The 24,921-nt window shown below is 45.0% G+C and overlaps 1 protein-coding gene across 4 annotated transcripts; it reads left to right on the top strand.

Moving 5' to 3' along the window:
* Window positions 1-243: 243 nt before the first annotated feature.
* GIT2 (GIT ArfGAP 2) lies at window positions 244-24,810 on the top strand. 4 transcript variants are annotated; one of them, XM_082293254.1, is made up of 20 exons: window positions 244-357; window positions 4,681-4,814; window positions 5,328-5,440; window positions 6,135-6,240; window positions 6,558-6,644; window positions 6,789-6,919; window positions 7,357-7,451; window positions 8,093-8,138; window positions 8,943-8,991; window positions 9,439-9,511; window positions 9,836-9,933; window positions 10,214-10,325; window positions 10,778-10,920; window positions 11,632-11,781; window positions 13,400-13,648; window positions 15,089-15,178; window positions 17,569-17,651; window positions 17,739-17,921; window positions 21,730-21,793; window positions 22,580-24,810. In XM_082293254.1, the coding sequence occupies exons 1-20, from the start codon at window positions 306-308 to the stop codon at window positions 22,790-22,792; spliced, it is 2,271 nt and encodes a 756-aa protein (XP_082149380.1). In that variant the 5' UTR covers window positions 244-305; the 3' UTR covers window positions 22,793-24,810. The 4 variants fall into 4 exon arrangements, with proteins under 4 accessions (XP_082149380.1, XP_082149379.1, XP_082149382.1 ...); XM_082293253.1 differs by having other exon boundaries at window positions 8,940-8,991; XM_082293256.1 differs by lacking the exon at window positions 13,400-13,648 and having other exon boundaries at window positions 8,940-8,991.
* Window positions 24,811-24,921: the final 111 nt, after the last annotated feature.

The raw sequence follows: 24,921 nt of genomic DNA, 5'->3' as shown, positions 1-24,921 counted from the left end.
ATGCCGGGTGAGGGCAGCGCTTGCTGGAGAGCGGCCGCTTCCACCAGGCTTCCGAAGGCCCGTCTCTCCCATCACCCCGCCGAGAGCCTGCAGCGGGCGGGCGGGCGCGGCCCCGGGCGCGAGCACTCGGTGCTGTGCCGCTGAACCAGAGCTCAGTCTAAGGCAGGCTGTTACCAGGAGTAAAGATGGCGGCGCGGGCAACACGTGGAGCTGCTCTGGGTGGCTTGGCGCGCATGCGCGGGGCCGGCCCGGGGCTGGCGGGGCCCGTTACCGGCCCCGCTGCCGCCGCTGCCGCCGGTCCCGCGATGGCGAAGCGCCTGAGGAGCAGCGAGGTTTGCGCCGACTGCAGCGCTCAGGGTAGGCACGGCACGGCACCGCCACCGGCACCGCGCGGGCTCCCCTCTCGGGCCGGGGGCCGCAGGGACGCCGCTGGCCCGGGGGTGTCACCGCCCCGGAGCGGCCGCTGCTGCACCTGTGAAGGGCCCGGGATGGTTTGGGGTGAAAGCGACCTTAAAGCTTATTCCGTCCACCCCCTGCCATGGGCAGGACACCTTCCAGGAGCCCAGGTTGCTCCAAGCCCTGTCTAGGCTGGCCTGGGACGCTTCCAGGGCTGGGATATAACTCGGTATCCGAGTGTCCGGGTCCCGCTGGCACCGCCGCCCCTCCCGGGCCCGGGGGAAGCTGAGGGGGGCAGAGCCCCGGGGAACATCCTGTAGACACCCAACGGCATGAAAGGAAATGTGGAGCTCCCTAATTTAGGAAGAGAAAAGCTGACAGAAATCCACCTTCCAGTCACGGGGCTGAAAGGTGGGAGGAGGGCGTGGGTTGGGAATGTGTCACTGGAAGGGACAGTGGCTGTTTTGGGGGAGTTGTGAAGGCGAGAGCGGGGCTGGGTTCGGAGCCGTGCATCCATTCCTGTATTCCCAGGGTCGGGGGGGGTTAAACTGGGACTTGTCCCACGGCCGGGGTTGGGTGTAGGTGTCCCAGACTTCCAAGGAAAGTTGCGCTGAGGTGTCTGGAGACGCGGGCACGCTCAAGGAGCAGTGTCTGCTCTGTGCTGACACGTCTCCCACTGCAGATTGTTTGGGAGCTTATGGAAACAGATTTTGTCTTTGGAAAGGCTGTTGCATCTCCTGACCATCTGTAGTTATGCTGCTCTTGTATCTAAAACTGTCCTGGTTTATTTCATCAGCTGTGTGTGTTTGTTCTGTCTGTATCTTTTCTGTCTCTCTAGTTTTTGCCATTTGTTTTTGGGCAGGTTCTCCCAATATAATTAATTAATTATGTACATAATGAAATGAATTAAAGCACAGTAATGTAGCTAACAGTTGAATTGGCAGAAGATAGGTTGTGGGAGGGGGAGAACAACTTTTATCAAATCTGAGTTATGTTTTAAAAAATGATAAAAATTCCAAGTTAACTTCCAGGAAGTTACTTCCTTCTTTTTACAGAAGGAATTCTTCCCTGTGAGGGTGGGGAGGCCCTGGCACAGGTTGAGCCATCCCTGGAAGTGCCCAAGGCCAGGTTGGACGGGGCTTGGAGCACCCTGGGATAGTGGAAGATGGCCCTGCCCATGGCAGGGAGTGGAACTGGGTGAGCTTTGAGCTCCCTCCAACCCAAACCAGTCTGGGATTCTGTGATTCTACTTGTATCCTTGTAGAATTTTGGTTTTACAATAAATGGAGTTGGCATGTCTCAGGCAGGCAGTTGTCCCTATCACACAGGGAAGCCTATCTATGCTTTCACACACCGGGAGTGCTCTGACTCTGAGATAAAGCTGTGTGAATGTTTGTGTTCCTTGAGCTCCTCGTGGTATCGGAATCACTGTCGGGGTAATCCTGTAACCCGGCCTTTTACCGTGGCATTAGAGCACTGCCAGGTCTTTACTTATTTACTAGAAATCCACTGGCTTTTCCACATATATGAAGAAATCTTAATTTAATCCTTTTGTAAATAAAGTGAATCAACCCCTTCCTTTACCTAAACCAGGGGGTTGTCAGTGGGTGCAGAGGGGCTGTCTCAGGAGACCTGAGGGCTGCAGCCTTTGCATCACAGCGGGTGTGCCTGGCACCTGCACTAGTTAGTGCTTCCCCTGGAGCCTCATCAATGCCCCCTTTGTTCCTGTGGCAAAGTACAGAGGGTTTTCTTTGACACGAGGTGATCTTACGGGAGCTCTTGTGCTGCACTTCCTATCCTGAGGCAGGAGCTCACTTCTCAAACCCACGGCTGGGCTTGTCTTCATCTCACGCTTCCTGTTTTGAACCACCCTGCAGGTTCCTGAAAGCGCCCGCCCGGCCCTGCAGCTTCTCCCCACTTGTCTTTTGTACCAAAACCAGCGTGGGCAGCAGGGCCAGGCTGTGACCACCCCTGTGCTGGGACACTGAGGCCCCTCGAGTGCTCCGTCCAGCTCTGAGGCCCTCTCTCCAGGACAGACATTGAGGGGCTGGAACATGTCCAGGGAAGAGGAAGGGTCTGGAGCAGCAGGAGCAGCTGAGGGAGCTGGGAAAGGGGCTCAGGCTGGAGCAAAGGAGGCTCAGGGGGAACCTTGTGGCTCTGCACAAGTCCCTGACAGGAGGGGGCAGCCGGGGGCGTCGGGCTCTGCTCCCAGGGAACAGGGACAGGAGGAGAGGAAATGGACTCAAGCTGTGCCAGGGGAGGGTCAGGTTGGGCATCAGGAGGAATTTCCTCATGGAAAGGGTGGTCAGGCCTTGGAAAGAGCTGCCCAGGGAGGTCTGGAGTCAACATCCCTGGAGGTATCCAAGGAAGGACAGGACGTGGCACTCAGTGCTCTGGGCTGGGTGACACGGTGGGGATCGGGCACAGCTTGGACTTGATGATCCTGGAGGTCTTCTCCAACCTCAGTTATCCCGGGATTCTGTGTATTTTGGTACTGGCTTAAACATATCCTGATTGAGTCCATAAGTAGGTCTCTCTTAAAAATTACTCAAATTCCAGGGCAGACACTTCATTGCATTAAATTTAAACCTAAAATATCCAGGGGCATTGGGTGTTGAGGTGGAGGTAAAGAAAACCCCCGGTGCTGACTGTTGATAATGCAGAGCAATGCTCACAAACAGCCTGGGAATGGCAAGGGGAAGGATCCCTTAGGATGCCATCCATGTGTGATGAGGTTGTCTCTAACATGAAGGGACCAGGCTCATTAATCTGGAATGCTGCCTCAGTTTGGCTCATTAGGTTGCCATGAATGCATCTCACTCCATTGCTATTCTTTTTCTTCTTGGAAGTGAAAGTTGTTAAATAATGGAAAGATTTTAAAAGGAGTTTATGTGCTTGTTGTTAATTTGGGTTTTTTATAATTACTTTTTCTTCTCTGAAACACCTGCTTTCATTTGGCTCTGGGCTGGGCTGGTTTTGGCAGGTCAGGAGATGCTCCTGTCCCTCGTGGCTCAGACGGATTTGCCTGCGTTGCCTGCAGCACACCCGGATCATCAGCTCTGCTCAGAAACCACAGCTGTGGTCACATCTCATTTGCAAGGATTCAGTCCGTTTGTTGCATGGGTCACAGGAGACTTTTCCATGATGCACCACTGCTCAGATGTGTTCTGACAGGACTCAGAAGTTCTCTCATCAGATACCAGGCTCGCCTTGTACTCACTTATTTGGCCTCAGACTCATCTCTGCATTTGAAATTAAGATTTTTCCAAAATAAAAGAGATCTTGATTTCCTTTTTTGTTCTCCTGGGATGTGCTAGGTCTGAAGCTCTGCTGGCTGCTCAGTTGCCTGTTCCTGCTGGGTTCAGGCACGTTGAGTTTCACGTGTCACTGACAGAAATTGGAGTTTCTTCTGGAGACTGAGCTCTGAGCAGCCAAGGGACCTGTTTGGTGTCCTGTGGGCATTTATTGTTTCAACCCAATGTGCCATTCCTACTTGATTTTATGCCTTTTGATGTCTGAAGCTACATAATAGCTCATATATATTATTTACTACTTCACTTCCCATCAGTTTTCTTCTGGGCTGCTTATGAGATGCTTCAGTTCAGATGTGGTGAGAGATGAAGTTATTTTGCTTGAGAATTTTGGATTTTATTGAGCCTTTGACTTGACACATCGGTATCCTTTTTTATTATGACATTCTTGAGTGTTTTTATTATTTAAAGTGGAAATTTAAAAGACATTGTTATATATAAAACTGAAAACAGAGTAGTAGGTGAAAAAGCCTGAGTGCTGTGGCAACTTCATGTGTATAGATTTGTTTTTAAAAAAGATTTTTTGGACAAGTTTAAAAAAAAACCAACAAAAACCCCAAGACAACCACAGGTTTTTTTCCAAAGAGCAGGTAGGTGCTGTTGTTAGGAATACTTTTGTGGGAGTCCACAAAATAACAAGTAAAGCACTTGAAGGTGGTGATAAATTCAGTGTCCTGTTATGTTTAGCAAGGAAAGTATTTTCACAGGAAGAACTGCAAGCAGTGGGGCTTTTTCCCAAGTTTCCACTGCAGATCTCCTCACTGTCCTTGGAATCCCACATCCCCCTTGAGTGCAAGGGCTGGTGTTTCCCATTTTCCCAGCATCCAGAGCCCCAGCAAGGCTGTAACATTTACAGGCTCACCCAGTGGCTAAGCAGGGACGGTTAAAAGGCAGAGCTGCTCATTTTAGACTCTGCTTTTGCAATCCAAGGTCATGTTGCTTCCTGTGTTACAATGAATGGCTTCTTTTGCAGATCCTTGCTGGGCATCCATAAACAGGGGGATCCTGATCTGTGACGAGTGCTGCAGTGTGCACAGGAGCCTGGGCCGTCACATCTCCCAAGTGAGGCATCTCAAACACACCCCGTGGCCTCCTACACTGCTGCAGGTAGAGAGGAAAACTGTTTTCCTCCATTAAAGCCAGATATAGTGATTTTTTAAAATGTAATTTAAATCACTAAACCTTTTTTTGAGAGGGGCTGGTCCTTTTAAGCTTTGCTTTTCGAGGTTATTCTTGTTTTGTTTCTCTTGTTTTTCTGTGGTGGACCACAAAAATCAGAATTGTCTTTGCCTTTTGAATTTGACGCCTTTGCTTTGGAAGGTCACCTCAAGTTTTCTTTCACAATTCTGCTGTACATCTGCTTCAACCTGAATTTTTAGTGTAATGCAAGATTTTCTTTGAACTGGAGCTGCTGTTGGGAAAAGCAGAGCATTTTAAGGGTGTTCTCCCTACATTCCACATCATAACCTCCTAAACACGTGCCCAGTTCTGATATCCCAGTAGGTTACAGATGCTGGCCCTCAGAGTGGGAATCTGTTGGCTTGATATCTACTTGAAAATAAGTACAGATATTTGATTAATGCAGCCAGCAGCAAAATGTCTGTGTATTCTGGCTTTCAGATGGTGGAAACGCTGTACAACAATGGTGCTAATTCCATCTGGGAACACTCCCTGCTGGACCCTGCCTCCGTGATGAGCGGGCGGCGCAAGGCCAGCCCGCAGGATAAAGTGCAGTAAGTGGGAAATGCAGAATTGTTATGTTAGAGAAGTGGGGTTACTTTATTCAGCAGTGACAGGGCAGCAAGGAATCTGTAGGAACTTGTGTGTGTTGGCTTGCTGGAAGAGAAAAAGACTAAAGTGGTTATTTTTTTCTTTTATTTCTGAGTCTTGATTTTTTTTAATTTATTGAAAAATGGGAATACAGGGCTTGAATTCTCTGAATTATTGATTCCTGTTGAATGTGAGGACCTTTAGTCAAAGGACTTTTCTTTGTCATGTGCTTCAGTTCACTGAATGCTGCCAACAAAATGGAGTTTGGTTGAGGAATTAAGTAAAACTTTAGAGATTTTTGCCCCTGACTATGGTGCTTTATTTGAAAATGTAAATAACTGCGTAGAGTAAGCGTAGATCTTAAGCTGGCATGATTTTAGAGTCTGTATTTCTTTTAAGAAACAGACACCACATGCTACAGTCTGCAGATATTTGATGGTTGTAACAGACGTTTTCTCTGTATGGTCAGACAATCTGCACTGGGTTGTTTTTAATGAAAATATTTTTCCATGCCTAACTTTGCCACCAGCAACATGCAAAGCTCTGATTCAGTCTTCACTTGTGAATTTTTCTGTTTTTCTGGAGCATCTGTATTACTTATGAAAGCACTGATATTTCTTTCCTTTCCCTTCTTGCTGCCTGGGTTTCTCTTTGCAGTCCCAACAAAGCAGAGTTCATCAGAGCTAAATATCAAATGTTAGCATTTGTGCATCGCCTGCCGTGCCGGGAGGACGACAGTGTCACTGCCAAGGATCTCAGCAAGGTCAGTGGCTCCTGGGACAGCACAGGCAGATCTCACTGACTTCCCTTAGTTGCTTTTGGCTTAGTTGTTTCTGGTTTTCTGCACTATTACATAAATAAATAAAGCTTGACTTCAACTTGAAGCCCCTTTTTTGTGGTTATGTATGTGGATGCTGGAGGTGATGTTAAGAGGCAGTAATTGAAGTGAACTGGTGAAAACCCTTTACACAAAAGATCTGTAGTGAGAACTCTGCCTTGTTTCTCAAAGCATGGCTGAAAAACAACTGCTGACTCACAGTTGTTGCTGCTGTATTAAATATAATTCTGCTTCTTTTTCAGCAACTCCATTCCAGTGTGAGGACAGGGAATCTGGAGACCTGTTTGCGACTGCTCTCCTTAGGAGCTCAAGCCAACTTCTTTCATCCTGTAGGAACGTTTTCTTTTCATTCTTTTGATATACAATCAATTACAGTTCACATTATTTATACTCATTTCAGCTGATTCATGTTGTATTTCAATCTCCTACTCACCCCTGTTGGTTAAGTAGATATTTTCTTTCATCTCTTGCAGGAGAAAGGAAACACCCCGCTCCACGTTGCTGCGAAGGCAGGACAGACTTTGCAAGCAGAACTATTGGCAGTTTATGGTGCTGATCCTGGCACACAAGATTCCAATGGGAAAACTCCAGTTGACTATGCAAGGTAGGAGTCTCTGATGTCCATAAATCACACAGTGGACCTGCTGAGATACGTTTCTGTCCTGAAATAGTTTGTCTGTTAAATGCTAATAGTACTTTTTCCAGGAAGAGTGAATGAATGAAAATGAGGAGTAAGTATTTTCATCAGATCACAGCCTGTGTTCTGGGTGCCTGAGACATCAGCTGTGAGCCCAATGACACAGGCTGTGCCAATCTAGCAGCTCACAGGAAATTAATCAGACAAGAGTGCCTGCAAGTTCAGGCTTCAGGAGTGGGGGTTGACTCAGGAATTGCTGTAGGAAAGGGCCGGGTTGGGGCACACGGGGTGGAACCAGGCTGTGAGTCTGTGATGGGTTGATGCAGTGTTGGCTTGTACTAAATCTGTTTCTCTGCCCATTTCTGTGTGTCACTGACTGACCCCTGTCCTCTGTGTGTGAGCAGGCAAGGGGGGCACCACGAGCTGGCAGAGCGGCTGGTGGAGATCCAGTACGAGCTCACAGACAGGTTGGCTTTCTACCTCTGTGGCAGGAAACCAGGTGAGCACAACACCTGCACTCTCAGACCTGTCACTGTCTGTTCCAGCACAGTTCAGACTATGCTGTGTCCTATTTGTGTCAGTGGCACTGCACTTCTTGTATCACTTCCAAATATTCTAATGTTATATAAAATTACACAGAAAGAACCAAAGGAAGTTTAAGATGCAAGATTAGGGTTGATGCATTTAAAATTCAGATAAAACTGCAGGGTTTTAAATAGATATAAATTAAAAACAAAATTCCTTCTTGGTTTTCCACAAATACGTGTTTTTTATATACTGTAAAAACTCTTCCAAGTAGTTTCTTCTAATTGAAATGCAACAGCAGGGGAGTGTTCTATTAAGTGTGTGCCTTTTGAACACAAGGACACTTAGAGATTTTTAACCATAAAGGTAACCTGTGTTAGAACTTAATTTTCCTTTTTAACAGAATTTCAATACAAGTAATAAGCCTTAATTGGAATCTTTGATAACACCTGGAAATCATGGCAGGAGCCTTCTTTTATAACTTGCTAGTTGCCTATAATTGGAAATTGAGTAATTACATGCAAGATAAATTACTTAATGTTGCCTGATGCTTATATTATTGAAAACTGTAAGCCAGTACCAACCTATTAAAATACAATTTGTTTTCAACTCTAGAGCACAAAAATGGGCAGCACTTTGTTATACCTCAGATGGCAGACAGGTAAGTTGCTGATTCCATCACATGTCTGAAAACATCCGAGTAAAAAAACCCTAATAATTAAGTTTTCTTTCCTTACTGAAACACCTTTTAAGCTTGTTGCCATTCTAACTTTTTAATGTGTGCCTTTATTAGTTTTGAAAGCTTTTTTCCCTAGAAAGAGTATTGGGTTATCAACAAATCAGAAAATTATAGAAGTTGACTGTATTTGTTAAAATGCAGGGAGAAGGGGAGACATTTCTGTGAAGGGAGCACACATGGGGAATTCCTAGGAAACAGATTGTGGAAATAATTCAAGGACCAATTGAGTGTTTTCCTGATTTTTGTAATACTTATGCTTTTAACTTTTGGTTGTGATCAATGAAATCATATTTGTATTAGAAGCATCAAGTACTAATTTTAAGTCCCTGTTCCTTTTTTATTGCTGTGCAATTGGAAATAAGACGGCTGTAAGTAAACCACTGTCCAACCTCCTGCTTGCAACATTGCTGTGAAAAACTGTAATGACCTAAAAATTGTGTGGGTAAAAAGCTGTGGGTATTCATATTCCAAAGAAATTTTGGTATTATTTGGTTTTTAAATGTAAAAATTGTTGTATAAGAGAGCATAAGAATGTGCTAATAGTGATATTATAGTAGCAATATTAGTAACATCAGTGTGTTAAAAATAATGCTAAAAACACTAAAATATGAGGGGGTTTAAGATAAAGTGGCATTTTAATCACTGAGTTACCAAAATGTAGAATTTTGATACGTAGAAGCCCTGAAATGCTGTAGGTGTAATGATCACTTCCTGTTTTCATAGCAGTCTGGATGTATCAGAACTGGCAAAAGCAGCCAAGAAGAAGCTTCAGTCTGTAAGTAAAACTCCTTTTCTAGATGTGGCAAACTCTGCATTTCATTTTTCAGGCTTCCTACCACAAGTATCTCTTGACCCATCTGCTGTAGGAACAGCTTGAAACACACAAATATTTTGTGAACCTTCACTGTTATTGAAGTCCACATCTCCAGTGGCATTTGGTACCTCATTCCCACAGAGCCTCTGCTTCACCCCAAACACAAAAGGTCTCTTTGTTGTCAGATGGGAGTGAGAAAAAGTCCATTGACCAGGAAGGGAGAAGTGTAGAACAGAATGGTTGGCTCTGTACCCAGAAATAGGGTGGTCATACATGTCTGCTCCCTGTGCAGGCTGAAAAAGGGGCTGAAGAAAAGAGCAGAGCTGTGCTCTTGCATTTTCTCTGTTATCAGAGATCTTACTGGGTTTCATTTCCTTTCAAAGTGTAATTATTCTCTTCAACCCTTAGCTAAGCAACCACTTATTTGAAGAACTTGCCATGGATGTGTATGATGAAGTTGACAGAAGGGAAACAGATGCAGGTGAGTGAGGCTTTCTGGAATGAAATAAAACAAATCTGGATTGTTACTTTACATACAAGATGCCAATCCAAGCACATGTTCTGTTCAAGTGCTTCTGTATTCAGCAATTACTGCTGAGGGGAGTTGCTTTGTCTTGCATTGCCTGATGGGGATGTTAATTGAAAAAATCTTGTGTTTTTCACAAAATGGAGAACCCTCTGGGGAAAAGCTTTCCTCTGAATTGATTGTGTTTGTGTTTGAAATTGCAGTCTTTTATTTCACAAAGAAATAGTGTCAAGCAGTACAGGAAGGTTATTCCCTCTTTTTGTTTTTTCTCTGGAGCAGTTTGGCTTGCTACTCAGAACCACAGTACACTCGTGACAGAGACCACAGTGGTCCCTTTTCTTCCTGTAAATCCTGAATATTCCTCAACCAGGAATCAGGTATGAAATCTTCTTAATATTGTAAAAATAATTTAATAGGCCAGGTAATTAAATAGGCTTAAGTAATATTGCTTTACTGCATTTCATTTTTGTAGAAGAGTTGCATCCACTTGGAAAGAAGTTAAAATCATTTCCTATTTCCCCTTTAAATCATACTGTTTGCAATAAATGAAGTTGAACAGTCAACTCCAAGTGTATAGTCAGTTCTTCCTGGGAGCTCTGCTGTTCATCTGATGCAGGATGTACTTTTTTTTTTCCTCTGCATTATTCTGTAATTTAGGGAAGGCAGAAACTGGCTCGATTTAATGCCCACGAGTTTGCTACTCTGGTTATAGACATTTTAAGTGATGCCAAACGAAGACAACAGGGGAATTCTCTCACTGGTTCTAAAGGTGAGTGATCTTTTGTTGTCAGCTTCTTTGCAGGCACTTCCTCAGTAGTTTGATCACTCCCAGAGCCCCTCAGCAGTGCTGAATTAAGAGAGAGATCTATTGTTTTTATATATTGAGGGGTTTTTTCTGGAGAGAAAATACAAAAGAATCTCTTCTAACTTTTAATTTTTCCCTGTATTTTGTATTTGAATGCTGCTACCCATTTGTCCAATGTAGTCTGTTGGAGTTTTTAAATTTGTATGAATTTTATTAAGCTCCTAAACGATTCTCACCACTTATTTTAACTTGCCCAAACACTTAGAAGAAATGAAAAGACAGAACCATAAAACTTCAAAGTTTGGGACAGTAATCATTCATACCTCTTAGGTGGATCTAAATTAATTTTTTTCAGAGTATGAACTTCCATTTCTTCTCCAGATTTACTAGTATGTGTTTAATGTGTTGATCTGCAGAGAATGTGGAGCTGATACTCAAATCCATCAGCAATCAGCACAGCAGTGAAAGTCAGGACAATGACCAGCCTGATTACGACAGTGTTGCTTCAGATGAAGATATAGATCTGGAAACAAATGCAGCTAAATCAAACAGGCAGAAGGTAGGCTTGAAATAGTGATACACCCCCAAGTGTAATCTGCATTCATGATCAGAAAATCAATATCTTAATTTCACAATCATGCCTCAGTCTATGAACTTTCTAAAATTAAATGTTGTTGCTTAAGGAATTTTTATTGTAAAAAAAAAAAAAAAAAACTCTCTGGAAAAGTAATGTGTATGTCTGGAGATAAGATCTAGATTTAATTGCATAGATGAAATAATTGGATCTGCCAAAAAGCTCTGAATCAGTGATTCCATGGTATTTCACAAACATTTACTGCTTCCTACTGAAGAAATACTCACAGCAGACCAATAGTGTCCAAGTGAGTTAAACCATTCCTGGAGTAATGCAGAATGATATCACAGGGCAGTAAACCTGGTGGTTCTACTTTAATCTTCCCTGGGGTATGCACACTGGATATTTAGCAGTCTGTCATTTATAAGTTTGCAGTTCTTTATTGTATATTTTTTAAAAAATCCTTATAAAACAGTATTTTGTCACTGAAATGCTAATGCAAATGTTTTTGGAGGAGCTAAGAGCTAATTGACATCAGATTGCTTTTATAGAGGACTTCAAATGATTCTGGTTAATGGATCTTATTCATTTTGAATTGTGATGCCTTTAAAGTAAGTACATGAAAAGCTGTTGAAATCTCATGGTCTTGTTTTCTTCTTCTTAATGGTGTCAGTATTTTTCTCTTCCTTTTCCTAGAGCTTGGATTCAGACTTGTCAGATGGACCAGTGACAGCCCAGGAATATATGCAGGTTAAAAATGCCTTGGTGGCTTCTGAGGTGAAGATTCAGCAGTTAATGAAAGTGAACATCAACCTGAGTGATGAGCTAAGGATTATGCAGAAAAAGGTAACAGCCACAGCAGAGGGAACTCCTCCAGCTCTTGGGGTGTCTGAAGTTGTTAGAATAAAACTGCTGGAACTGAGGATGAGATAATCCAGTATTAGGATAGTGAGAACTCATTTTAAAGTGGAGCTGCTTTGGGATCAGACACGAGACTATAAATATTTATGTGCAACACGTGCTTTGAATGTTGTTTTTTCATGGTGATCCAACCTAGTAAATCATGAGGCTGATTTGACTTATGTCAAAACTTTGACATCAGTTTTCCAAGTGACAAGGCAGTTGTTGCAAGTCTTGTGTGTTTTTGCTGTCCTGCTTCAATATAAGCAGCTTTAAACAATGAGGAAGCAAGTGCCAGCCCACATCTTATGTGTGTGCACTTATCTATATTTTTGTGGGGTTAAGGACAATTTATATCTGAGTTCACTATCCTGTCTGTCACACTGGCTAGAAAGGGCTGGCTGCTTACCCTCAGATTAATCCCTTTAACTAGTGTTTAAAATCCTGTTTTCCAAATAATTACAATCCTGCAAGAGTGATGTGTAGAGAAAGTTGTTCAGGCTGTGGGGTGCACCCACTGTTTTGGGGCAGAGCAGGGCTTTTGGAGAATGGTGAGACTGTTTGCACCTGAGGCTGAGCTAATTCAGCATATTGGATTATCCTTGTCTGTTAAGTGCCAACATTTTCTTCTATTCTGTTGGAATGGTGAACACTGGGAGATCTCGGGGTGTTTCCTTGGTCTTTCAACAGCTTGTACTGGTTGAGCATTTCTCTTGAATCAACTGAATTAACTTTTCACTTACACTGAGTTTCTTTAAACAGATATAGTCCATTTAGGGTTAAAAAAAAAAAACCTTTGGGGCCTATGAATTAATGAGGCTTTAGGATATTTACATGGTGTAGTAGAAGGGAGATCATTGCTGTGCTGCAGTTTTTCTTCACTGCATCTTTTCTTTCTGATGTGTTAATATAGCAAACTTACTCTAAGTCCACAAAATAATCAGAATTGGTGCATTTTCACTATCAAATGAATACATAATAAAAGGCTTTAAAATGCTTTCTTGTTGGCTTCTTAGATAGCAGTAGCTGATGCCTAATTTTCGTAAGCTAAACTCTCTCCTTGCTTTGCAGAGCAAGCTTGAGTTCCTTTGTGCTGCCTCTGGTGTCTGTGCTGCAGTTCTGGCATTGTCAGATTTCATGGGCCTTATGTGAAAGTCTTCTAAGTCCTTGTATTGGCTGTTGAAGTGGTTCCCTTTGCTTGGAAAACTGTTGTGTTGGCAGTCCTTCCCCCCACAGCCTCATTCTATCCCAGGATTCCTGTGCCAGTAGAGCAGGCTGGAGGGAATGGGTCATGTGTTTTGGAGTACAACAGCCAATTTTAACATCTAACTGAGTTTACAGCCCAGCAGCTGCTGGAAATCAGCACCTAAATACTTCCAGATCTGGAACAAAGGTGTTTTTATGCTTATACCAAGCAAGTCAAGTAGATTTTGAAAGAGAAATGAACCCCCAGCTAGCAGTACCTGGATTTTCTAGCACAGCTGCCAAGCGAGCGTTGCGTGGTCACTTGGCTTTTGGCACTTGCTCTTTGCAAACCAAGTAGTACAGTACAATTTTCTTTCAGCTCCAAACGCTACAGAGTGAAAATACCACCCTCAGAAGACAGGCCACAACCAATATCTATCAGGTGCAAAGTGGTTCTGAGTACCCAGACCCCAGCAGCAATTCCTCCCTAAAGCGGCGCCCGTCGGCCCGGGGCAGCAGGCCCATGTCCATGTACGAGACTGGCTCAGGGCAGAAGCCCTACCTGCCCATGGGGGAGGTCACCTACCCAGAAGAAAACATCACCAGGCTGCAGCCCTTCCCTCCACACGTGAGTAAAACTGCTGCTGCTTCTGCATTGCCTCTCATGTTCAGCTTTCCCGTCTCTTCCAACTCTGCTTGTTCACTCAGCTTCTGCCTCAGGGGGAAAAAAAAGAGGGGACAAAAAAAAAAAAAGGGGAATAAGAACTGTGAGAATTGTTCATGTTTGCTGTATTAACATGTCTGCAGGAGCCTGATGGTTTGAAAAGCAGAAGCTGTAGCAGTTCTGGAATATGTAAACTGGAGCTTTGGGCTTCTGCTCAGCTGGTTTTTTAACCACACTATATAACCACACTACATATATATAAAATATCAATATGTGATTGTCTGAAAACCAGAAAGGGGGGGAAAATAGTGTTCCAAGAAGGTAGGTAAAGTTCATGTATTTCTGGAGATAAACACACAGGTACCAATCTGTGGAACTTCATAACCACCTTGCAAAAATAAAATAAAATTGAAAAATTTTCCCCAGCCCACCAGTTTCTTATTCTGAGTTTGGAACTGGAGGCTGGAGATGGGTTAGATCTGCCAGTCAAGCAGATTCTTCTGGTTTAGTATTTTCCTGTGTGATGTGGAGAGGGAGTTCTCTGTTAGCCAGAGGGATTTTGCACTGAGGTGTTCACACTTTACAGAAGTGACCCAACACACACTAGTGCATTTAATTAACAAGTGTGTTTAATTAACTAGCACAGTTAATTTTTGATTTCACCTTCTTAGATTGCCCTGTGGGCAGGAATACAGGACAGTGGTTTTTTGACACACATTTAAAATGTGTGGATTTTTGACAATATCTTTCCCTGTTGGTAGCCCTGTCTTGTATTTACTTCCAGTTAAATCGTTAAGACCTTTAAAATGTATTTTGAAGTTACCTTTGGCATGAGGGAGGGCAAATGTTCCATGCACATTCCACAGAATAAAGTTGAGTGCACCAAGGGAATCAGCCTCCACCTTCAATTAAATTAATTTAAACTATGAAATCTGGATCATTTTAAATTATATTGTCATGTTGATACGAAGGCAGTTCTGGCAGCAGGAAATGTCCGAATTCATTTGTGTTTGACAGTGTTTGCAACATGTGTCAGTGCTTTGTATAGGTCCTTTGGTCATTTGGGTGGAGATTTGGATAGGAGTAGCTGTTCTGAAGCGTTGATCTTATGTGGAGTTAGTTAATTTGGCATGTGGTGAATTTTTTTTATTCTCCGTGGAATTTGGCACGTGGTGAATTTTTTTTATTCTCCGTGGAATTTGGCACCTCTGGAATCTCAGCATTACAATGAGCACGAATTCAATTGTGTTTGGAAAGAATTAAGTCCACTCAGCCTAAGCCAGATTCTCAACATCGTTCTTTCTTTATGTCACCTCCATGGTTTTAAGAATGTTCCTTTAATTTCATTAAGAGTTTGTTTGTGTTTTGGTTTTTCCCGAGTGTTTTTCTCTTTCCCATTTTTAGATCGGGAGGAGTGCGTTTGTGACCTCCTCTTCATCTCTACCTTCCTTCCCCTCCACGCTTTCCTGGTCGAGGGATGAGAGCACACGAAGGGTTAAGTACCTTCCCAATCGGTCTTTTCCCTGGAGGAGGTGCCAATCTCCCCAGAACCACATCCTCTCTCTTCCCCCTCTCACTGCCTGGCCTTCCAGCCTGCATGGAGCAGAACTTCCTCCCTTCCATTCCTGCTGCCACCAGCTCTGGGCACTTGCCTCTCTCTAATTTCACATCTTCAGCCTTTAACACCATGCACAGTTCTCCAGGTCACTTGTTCAGCTGCACAACAGCCCCAAGACAAGCTGGCTGTTGTTTGGACAGTGATTTTCCGGGCTCTCACTGATATTTCTAAGCCAATGTACAACTCTCCTGCTGACTAAAAGCACTGCATGAGGCCCAGCTTCAAAGCTGCTTTCCTTGGGGGCCAGTGGCTTGCACCAATCCAGGTGGTCCTGATTGACTGTTTGCCTTACAGATACCAAATTTGGGGGTTTAAAAGTTTATTCTGGCTTCTCCCTGCCAGGACACAGAACCTGCTTTTTAATTCCTTCTGTCCCCATTTTATTTTGACTGTACAATGTTTGGACATACCAGTCCAGAAAATACTAGATTTGCAAGTAGGGATAGATGATCAAACTTTCGAGGGAATAACCTCCTTGGCCAAATGGAAATCTGGGTTTGGCTGCAGTGCTGTCTGGCACTGGAAACTTTCACAGGGTTTGGTTGGTTGCTTTTATTCTACACTGATCCTGTATTAGTGATCCCCAGTATCCTCTTCTTGTCATTCATCACTGCTGTTTGTATTTCTGACCAGATGGTAGAGTTTCGCCACTGTTGGCGTGGTCTCTGTACACCTGGGAGAGGGGAAAGGTCAGACTCTACATGTAATAGTTTCTTATCTTCAAAATACATGTCACTTTTACAACTGATCTTTACCAGCTGTCCTGAGAGAGGAGTGTTCAAAAAATGCTGGTTTTTCCTTCTGTGCAAAGTAACTTTAAGATTGAGATGGTTTCATAACTCCAGGTGCTTCAGTTAAGAATTGTTGGTTTAGCATCAGATGAGTGCTTAACAAATGTACTGAATCTCAGCCAGTGAAAACCAGTTCCTGGTCACATTTCTGGTCTGTCAAGAAGTGTTATTTGGTAAGCAGATTCCTAAATGTTTGGGTCAGGGATGCACATTGGAGGTGTCCCTTACAGTTTAACCCTTGAGATACCCTGATGGTGAGTTCAGGGTTTCTGTAAGAGCCCCAGGGCCCTGAGCTGCTGCTCTGTGATCAGAGTGACATCAGCATGGTGTATTTGACACCGGACATGCTGTGTTGGGCACCTGGGTGAACCTTTGTAGTTTTTAGAAGACTTGAGGCAGATGTGTGGGTGATCCTGGAGCCTGGCTGAGGATTTGGCCTCCGAGCTCATTTTAGTATCCCTTTCTTCATTCAGCCTTTGCTCTGGGATCAGCCTCCCAGCTGGATCAACCTCCCACTTTGCAATGGGCCTACAGAGCTCAATCCAGCCTCTGCTTCCCTGCATTCCTCCTGCTCATTTCAGCTTCCACTTTGGAATTGGCCCCTGCCCTCCTGACACAATTCTTCCATGGCCCTCTACTCTGATGGTTGGGCCTCCTGCCCTTGTTGCATCCTGTGTTCTGGGGCACAACTCTCACTTCTTTGGTCTTCCAGCTCTGCACCAGCATTCAGTGGGCCTCAATTCCTCACACTTTGGCTTCCCACCCTGTTTTGGGCTCCAGTTTGCAATGGGCTTTAACCACTCTTGTGTTGGCCCCCAAATTGTAATGAGCTCCAAGTCTCATCAGCTCTGTATGTGCCCTTGGTCTTCCACCTGCAGCTTGGACTCCCCTAGTCTCTGTCTCCTGTCTTTATTTTGGCTTTCCCATTGCCACAGTCTTTAGCCCTTGTTTTAGGCTCCCATTTTGCAGTGGCCTTCCCAGGGCCAGCCTCCCACCAGTTGGTTTCCTCTGTGCATTCAGCCTCTCCCCCATGGTCTCTGACCTCTGCTCTGCTGTCTTGGTTTGGCCTCTTTTTCTCTAGGGCTCTCCCCTCTCCAGTGGTTCTTGCTCACTCATCAGGCTCCTGTTTCATGGTGCTGCTTCTCTGTTTGGCCTCTGCTCCTGGTGGGCTTCTCGGTGTGTGCCCCTGGGGCAGTTTCAGTGGCAGGGAAGGATGCTGTGCTCTGTCTGTCTGTCTGTCCTGCCATGCTGGGTGCTCAGGGGCTGGTGGGGCTGTGCTGTGCTGGCAGTGCCCAGGGCCTTGGGTACAATCTGAGCAGGAGCCTGGCATGGGGAGAGGGGCACAGCAGCTCCAGGGTGGTGGCTCCTGCAGGAGCTGTTGTGCAAAGAGCAAATCCACATGCACAGGGCATGGCTCTGGCACAGCCCAGGGCTGCTCTTTCCTGCACAGGCTGAAGTAAATCTGTTCCTTGCAGGCCTCAAAGCTGGAGAAGCAGAGCAGCGTGTCTGAGAGCGACTATGACAACCCCACCACCCCTGTGGAGCTGGAGGAGCCGGGGTAGGTGCTGTGACAGAGCTGACACAGCTTGGGGGTGACAGGAGATTGTTCTGTGCCCGGGCCAACCCCTGCTTTGCTCCCCTGCAGGTCGGGCAGGAAGGGGCGGCAGCGCAGTGTCGTTTGGCAGGGGGAAGGGTCCATCCCTGAAGACACAGACTCAGCCCCCAGCACCAGTTTGCCCAGTACAGAAGATGTGATTCGGAAAACTGAGCAGATCACCAAGAACATCCAGGAGCTGCTGCGAGCAGCACAGGAGAACAAACATGACAGGTAAGGAGGGAGTGCTGGAAAAGCTCTGCAGTTGGTGAGAAAACAAAGAAAATTCTTCAGGTGTTTTCACCTGTAGTACACCTGTAGAAAAATACAGCCTCACTATTTCACACCTGTAAAATGTGTAGGTCTGTGGCGTTCCCTGGTGTCCTTAGTGCCACGGGGCAAGTTGGGGGGACAAGTGACCAGCCCCTTGTGAGTGGGTTCTGGCTGCAGTGCTGCCTGCCCCGCCCTTAACTTGTGAGTCCTGCTGCAAAACAAGTGTTGAATAAGACACAAATGTGTTGTAGACAACTCGCTGCAAGTGCTTCTTGGGTCTTCACCCCTCTGTGTCCATAGGTGATCACGCTCCACAGAATGTGATAGTAACACCAGGTCTTGCTTCAGACAAAAATTGTGAAAGGGAGAGAATTTGGCTTTCCTACTGAGCTATTAGTACAAATTATGTATCAGCAAAAGTATTTGACCTATTGTGTTTAGATACAGACACAGCTGAGCAAGCAGAGCACTGCCTGAGCGTACCAGGCTGCAGCAGCTTCGGCTCCCTCAGGGAACTTCTGGCCCACCTGAACAATTTCCAGAATAGATGTGGGTGACTAAAAGTGATACTCCCTTTGCTGATCATCAGGTGCTGCTTCCCACGCAGCTCTTTCAGAGGGCTGTAAATCAGAGTTACATATTCACAGGTGTGAGCACATTTTGGGGCTGGAACACCCTGGGCTCCAGCAAACCTGGCCCTGCAGGCTGGCAGATCTGGCCCTGCTGTGGCCCCAGCTCGGTGCCCTCTGTGCCTGGGAGAAGCAGCAGCGGTTTGTGTTGAGCCCTCACTTCCTGCCTCGCTCAGAGGAGTGCACAACAATGGGGCCACTTTTGTTCTGTGTTTTTTCCTTCTTGTACTTTGCTATTTTTAGCAGGGCTGGCGTGGCCTCTCCTTCTCATGCCAAGTGACGATTTCTGCCGTGGTTGTGCTGAGCTCGTTGCCCTTGGCGTAACCTTTCCCAGTGCAATCTCTTGTTGCTTGTTTCTCACAGGGAAGCTTTAAATAAGTTTAGTTTTTATGGTATCACACTATATAATATGATAGTGACACTATACAGTGATATTTTTTCTAAATCATTGAAGGAAAGAATGCAGCATACCTGGCTTTCATTGTTGAATTGATCAGGCTTTTAAAAAACCTGTTATGCTGCATTTTTGGTTTCTGTACCACACGTGGAGTGGGGTGTTTGCCTATGCTTAGATGAGTGTTACTTTGCAAAACACTGAAGTAGGAAGCTGCTGTTCTTTGTTTTCCTCTTCCTTGGCTTCCTTAACACAGGGAAATGCTTCCTTATCAGAATGAGATACTTGAGGATGTAATAACACATCCTCCAAGCTCGTGCTGCGAATGTTGTAGAGAAAAATCATGTGCTGCCTAGATAACTGGAGAGTAAAAAAAAGTCATGCAAGAATATCATCTATTAATAAAACCCCTTCTTCCTTTTGTTTCTCACTCTCTCCCATCCCTTTCCCTGTGCTCCATGGGCTGAGCAGGCCCTTGGAGCGTGGGGGCACATCCCAGCTCAGACACAGCCTCGGCACGCGGGTCCCTGGGGCTGAGCGAGCCCCCGTGCAGCCTCTGACCAGCCAGCAGCCCGGCCCTGCCTCCTGGTACTCTGGCCTCTGTCCCTGCCTCCCAGGCACAGTGTCCTTTCTCCTTCTCTGCTGCCCCTTTCCCTCCCACTCCGGCCACACGGGGGTCGTGGAAGGCGATGCATGAAATGCTCCAGGGGATGAGGGAACTGCAGGCCAGGGGTGTGGCACAGCCCCTTCAGCTCCCAGTAGTGATCAGTGGGGAAACAGAACCACAGCCTGGAGCTGCAGCTGGCTCTGGTGCAAAGGATTCTCCTGTCTCTGTTTCATTTATTGCCTATCAAGGTAAATTAAATTACAACAACTTGGTTGGATCATGGAATCACAGAATAGTTGGAGTTAGAAGGGACCTTAGAGCCCATCCAGTGCCACCCCCTCCATGGGCAGGTACACCTTCCACTAGCCCAGGTTGCTCCAAGCCCCATCCAACCTGGCCTTGGACTCTTTAAGGGATGAGGCAGCCACAGCTTCTCTGGACAATTTGTGCCAGGGCCTCACCACCCTCACAGGGAAGAACTTCTTCCTTTAGGAAGAAATCTTTGTGGTTTGAAGGTCCCTTCCAACCCAAAGTGTTCTGCGATTCTATGAACAAAACATGTGGTTGCTGCATCTTTGCACCGTTGCAAAAGTAGCAGGAGTTTCACATCCCCAAGGTGGAACATTCTCACCTGACAGCTAGCTGAGGCCCCTCAAGTGTTTATACAGCTGGGGGTCAAATGAGATCATTTGCATCCCAAATCCATGAAAAAAGATGTCTGTTTATATGGTATCTTCCAACCTGACCAAAATACTGTTTATTAATGCCTAAAATAGAAATGAAATTTAAGTGAGAGGCTCTTCAAAACAGAACTGCCCAGGTTCAAACCCCGGCCAACAAATGTCAGGATTGGAGAAAGAGATTAACACAATTTACTGCTAATGAGGGATTCCTTTTCCAAGCTGTCACTACTTGAATATCTTCCTGATGTCTCACTGGAATGTGTGTAAACCCAACACAGTGTCAGAGCATTTCACAAGCTCCCAGTGAGTGTTTAGACATTAAACTAAAGCCATTCCTCCAGGCCACGCTGGAAACTTTGCAGCTGACCTAGAGCGCATACAATGAAACACGTGTTGTTCACCTGGGTGTCTCATTCAGGTTATTCTCAGGGCTTTCTCTGGTTTATTAGTGAAGGGTTTAATCAGTAAATTGACTTCTTAATGAGCAGGGCGCTGCAGGGAGCAGATTAATCATTAACTCAACAGCAGAAGGGGAATTGTGGTGAACTTGGAAGACCTCTCTCCACTTTTAGTTTATTTGGAAGAACTCATGTGACTTGAGACACATGGAAATACTCCTTTTCAAGGCATTTTCCTGCATTGCCAAAATGACCCCAGTGTGTTGCTTCTCTCTCAGTGCATTTGCAAGTGACTGATTTTTTTGCACCTTTTTGTGTTGCAAGAAGATCAAATAAATAATGACTGGGGAGGGGGGTGGGTTCGGGGACTCTTTTTGCTTGAAAGGGCACTGACCTACCATAACCCACACATGCTGAATAGTTTTCTTGAATGCTTTGTGATTTTTGAGATTCTCTTCGTTAAGACTGAATCATGTGAACTAACTTATGCTAAAGTTGAGTCTTTGATGCATAAAAACGAGTCTCTTGAAATGAGACTTGAGAGAGCACACTAACACTTCACTATTCACAGCAGTTTATGGTAAGATCTATTTTGAACAGACCAGCTTTCGTTTGGTATATAAATCAGAAGAGAAATCAATGAGGATTCATGGAATCTGCCTTTGTTTTATTAACTAACTCATCAGAATTAGTGAATATTTAGCCTAGAACTCACAGGCTATGAATGTAGTTGGTAGTTTGGGGATGCATGTGTGTGAGAACTCTGCCTTGTCTGTTTACTGGGTATTAATGAATCCAAGAAGGCATCTTGGTGTTCTGAAGTTGCACACAAATGGAGACTTTCCTGAGAATGTTTTATATAAAAGGTGGGGGCAGTTATTCCTTCAAACCAACTCTGAAGAACAACGAAAATCTAAGAAGTAATATTGCACTCTTGGTTAAGTTCTTGCTTTTTCTGAAGCCACGTGGTTGTTTTTAGAATAACAATCACTGAGCAATGAACTTGAAGAGGGAAGGGAGTCTCTACACAATAATTAACCCAGGGCATCTTTTTGCAGTTATATACCGTGCTCCGAGAGAATACATGTGGCAGTGACAGAAATGGCAGCCTTGTTCCCAAAAGTAAGTACCTGCCACCATCAGAATGGTTTTGGCCCTGTTCCTCAAGTGTAATTTCCCTTCAGAATGAAAATCAAAAATTATTTTCCTTAAATGAAAATGTTAGGGAGAAATGATGGGGTTATGATGCACTGTTGTATTTACTAGCATGGCAGCTGGGAAGGGCTGAAGTGAGTCCAGGCCTTTAATTGTACTCTTGAACTTAAAACTCTTTAAGAACAGCAGAAAACTGGAGGTACTTGGATCTGGCATGAAGAGTTGTGGAGTTCTATGGGAATTTCACCAGACTCATCACCCCCTTTTCCATCTGAGTGCCATTGCCTGGATTTCTTTCCTGCAGCCATGTTTAGATCTGTTACCCATCCACCAAAGTGATCTGTTTGCTCACAGCAAATTTAGGGAGTGAAATCCCCACGGCTGAGTTCTTGTAAAGTCTTACCCACCTCTCCAAAACCACGAGGAAAGAGCCAAGGCTGTTGTCCCGCCTGCACTGATCGTCCTGGACACGCTGTCCCCTCCTGCCAGCCAGGACATGGGCTGGGACAGTAAACAGGCACCAGAAATGTGCATGAGTAACTTCCTAAGGGAGGGCATGGAGCTATTATTCCCTGCCTGCTGCCTGGCAGCTGTTTGGAACCTCCGTGAGAGGAGAAATTCTGCCTGCTGCCACGAGGGGAAGGCAGAGCCTGGCCGCAGCCATCCCGCATCAAAGAAACCCTTGTGAGCACTCCCGGCTAATTAAAAGGTTGTGTTGTTCTGCCTGGTTCAGCTTCTGTTTTCCCTTCCCAGAAGCCCAAGTCGGAGCTGGTGAGGACTTCCCTGCGCCTGCTGACATCCAGTGCCTACAGACTGCAGTCAGAGTGCAGGAAAGCGCTGCCCGCGGAGCCCAGCCCCGCGCCCGACATCCAGCTGGTGACACAGCAGGTCATCCAGTGCGCCTACGACATCGCCAAGGCTGCCAAGCAGCTGGTCACCATCACAACCAAAGAGAACAACAACTGAGGCACTCGGGGCTTTTTACTCTGGGGTTTTTTAAAGGTTGGATTTCAACATATAGGTGTGGAACTATGCGCATTTTTATGAGGAAAAAACTTCAAGGGGCAAGAAACTTTTTTTTTTTTTTTTTTTTTTTTAAACTCAGTATTATTTTTGCATGTTTTCTAACAATTTTATGATTAATTTAACCCACTGCCTTATTTTGTGCCTGTGTTGCCAGTGTAGTTATGGATAATAGCATGTCGCAAGTAGCTGTCGAGCCACTCTCGTGTCCCAGCACTGTACCGAGCTCTTGTAGATGTTTCCTTGGGGCCACGTTCTGCTTTCAGATCCTGCTGGTGGAACTGCTCTGACACCACTGCACAGATGGGGAGGGCAGCATCTCCGTCCCTCCAGAGCCTCCCCTGCCAGGATCCCTCTGGCTGAGGCTCCCCAGGCTCCGGGACCGCTCCCAGCAGGAAGAAGGTTTGTCCTGGTAACGGGGTACCAGCCCAACGTTCTCTGTTCCCATACCAACTGTTGTGCAATATGTTTTTAGTCTGCTAAACCAGTAGTAGTTGTGGGCATCCAAGCTTGTTACGTGTAACTCTACAAGGTCTTTGTCACTTTATGTTTTGGAAGGAATTTGAAACTTAATAGTTATTTCTTTTAGTTGTCACTATGCCATTAATATATATGTTTGATGTTACTTTAGGGCATTAGTGGTTTAAATACTATCCTTTGTTTCTGAGTTAGTAATTCATTGGTAAGTTTCCTGCAGAATTTTCCTGTCATCTTTGAGGCACCATCTTGCTTGCAGCAGCATTTCTCAGTAACTCCAGATGCAATTTCCCTAAAGATTTCTGTGCTCATTAACAAAAAAAGGAAGTTAGAAGAGTGCCAGTGCAAAAGCAGCTGTGTCTGCCACAGCACATAACCTCTGTACCTCAACATATCCAAATGTGAAAACACTTCTTGTATATCCTAAGTTTTTTTATGCAAATCTTTCAAAATTTGACAACTTGCTGCCAGACTGCCTGGCCCCAGTGGCCACATGTGCTCCAGGTTTCTTCATCCGTAACAGTCCACAAAAGTGTGTCAGTCCATAATTTCAAAAATGAGAATTTTTTTGGGAGTCTGAATTTCAGGTGGTGCAGGAAATCACTGATTTTTGCCCCTGCTTGTGTCCACTTGGAAGTGTGCTGTCACTGCCCAGGAGCCAGCCATGGTGTGTTTGTGTGGATATATCCAAGCACAAGTGCCATAGCACTGCTGGATTCCTGGTGCTGTGTCTGGCTCCCAGAGCCTGAGGGAGGGAAGGAATGGAGAGAGGAGATGACAGCCCAGTAAATTAATGTTCTTCATTGTGGGGTTTTACTTCCTCTCTGTCCTTCTGAACCCCAGAAGCAGCTCTAGCCTGACAATGCAGGGGATTAGAACTGCAAATGATCTTTGTGAGACCTACTTCAAAATCATGCAACTGGCAATTAAATACATTGAGAATCTTCTAGGAACTTCTCCTTAAATTGGCATGGCTGAAAGGCAGCAAATGGTATTTTTCAGTCTCTCAGGACACCTCTGTGTGCTGTTCTTTAACATATCTTACCTGCTTTCCAAAGCAGGGTGACACTGAACTATGGTGTAATTTATCACTTATTTAAACCTGCCTTTGATCCAAAACCAAGGGACACTTTAGGAACTGCCAGCCCCTGCTCCAGCCACACTGAAATCAGAGTGGTTCACACCCCACAGGAACCCCCAGCAGCAAGTTCATGAACTCTCCACTCACAGCACTGCAGTCACAGAGTTTGTAGCACCTCAAATAACAAAGGTGTTTTTCTTTTAGGACTAGATCTCCTCTTGTTCCCCTGTACACAAACTTGCTCTTCCTTTACAAAATGCTGCAGAGGAAAGGAAAAGCTTTTTTGCCTTTTTCCAAACCTTGTATTTATCAGTGTCATTCTGTCTGTACAATATTTTGACTTTTAATCTTTTGTTTACAGTATTACTATAAAATGCTAAAACCCTTTCAGCGTGTGAAATAATGTGGGGTTATTTGACTGCTGGTTCTCTAAAGATCTTTGGAAAGGTTTCTACACTTGAGTAAAGCACTGAGGTGCCTCCAGTCTTTGTCACAGCTCTGTTACAGCTCCTTG

This window comes from Coloeus monedula (assembly GCF_965178545.1).
Source record: "Coloeus monedula genome assembly, chromosome: 18".
NCBI lineage: Eukaryota > Metazoa > Chordata > Aves > Passeriformes > Corvidae > Coloeus > Coloeus monedula.
The sequence above is the reverse complement of the archived record's forward strand: the minus strand, read 5'-3'. Positions and strand labels throughout refer to the sequence as shown.

What these genes read in the sequence shown, in the direction of transcription:
- GIT2 (XM_082293253.1), top strand. Translation starts at nt 306, where the DNA reads ATGGCGAAGCGCCTGAGGAGCAGCGAGGTTTGCGCCGACTGCAGCGCT. An exon ending in ATACCTCAGATGGCAGACAG is followed by an intron (nt 8,139 to 8,939) that starts GTAAGTTGCTGA and finishes CTGTTTTCATAG; the next exon opens with CAGTCTGGATGTATCAGAAC. An exon ending in GGGATGAGAGCACACGAAGG is followed by an intron (nt 15,179 to 17,568) that starts GTTAAGTACCTT and finishes TGTTCCTTGCAG; the next exon opens with GCCTCAAAGCTGGAGAAGCA.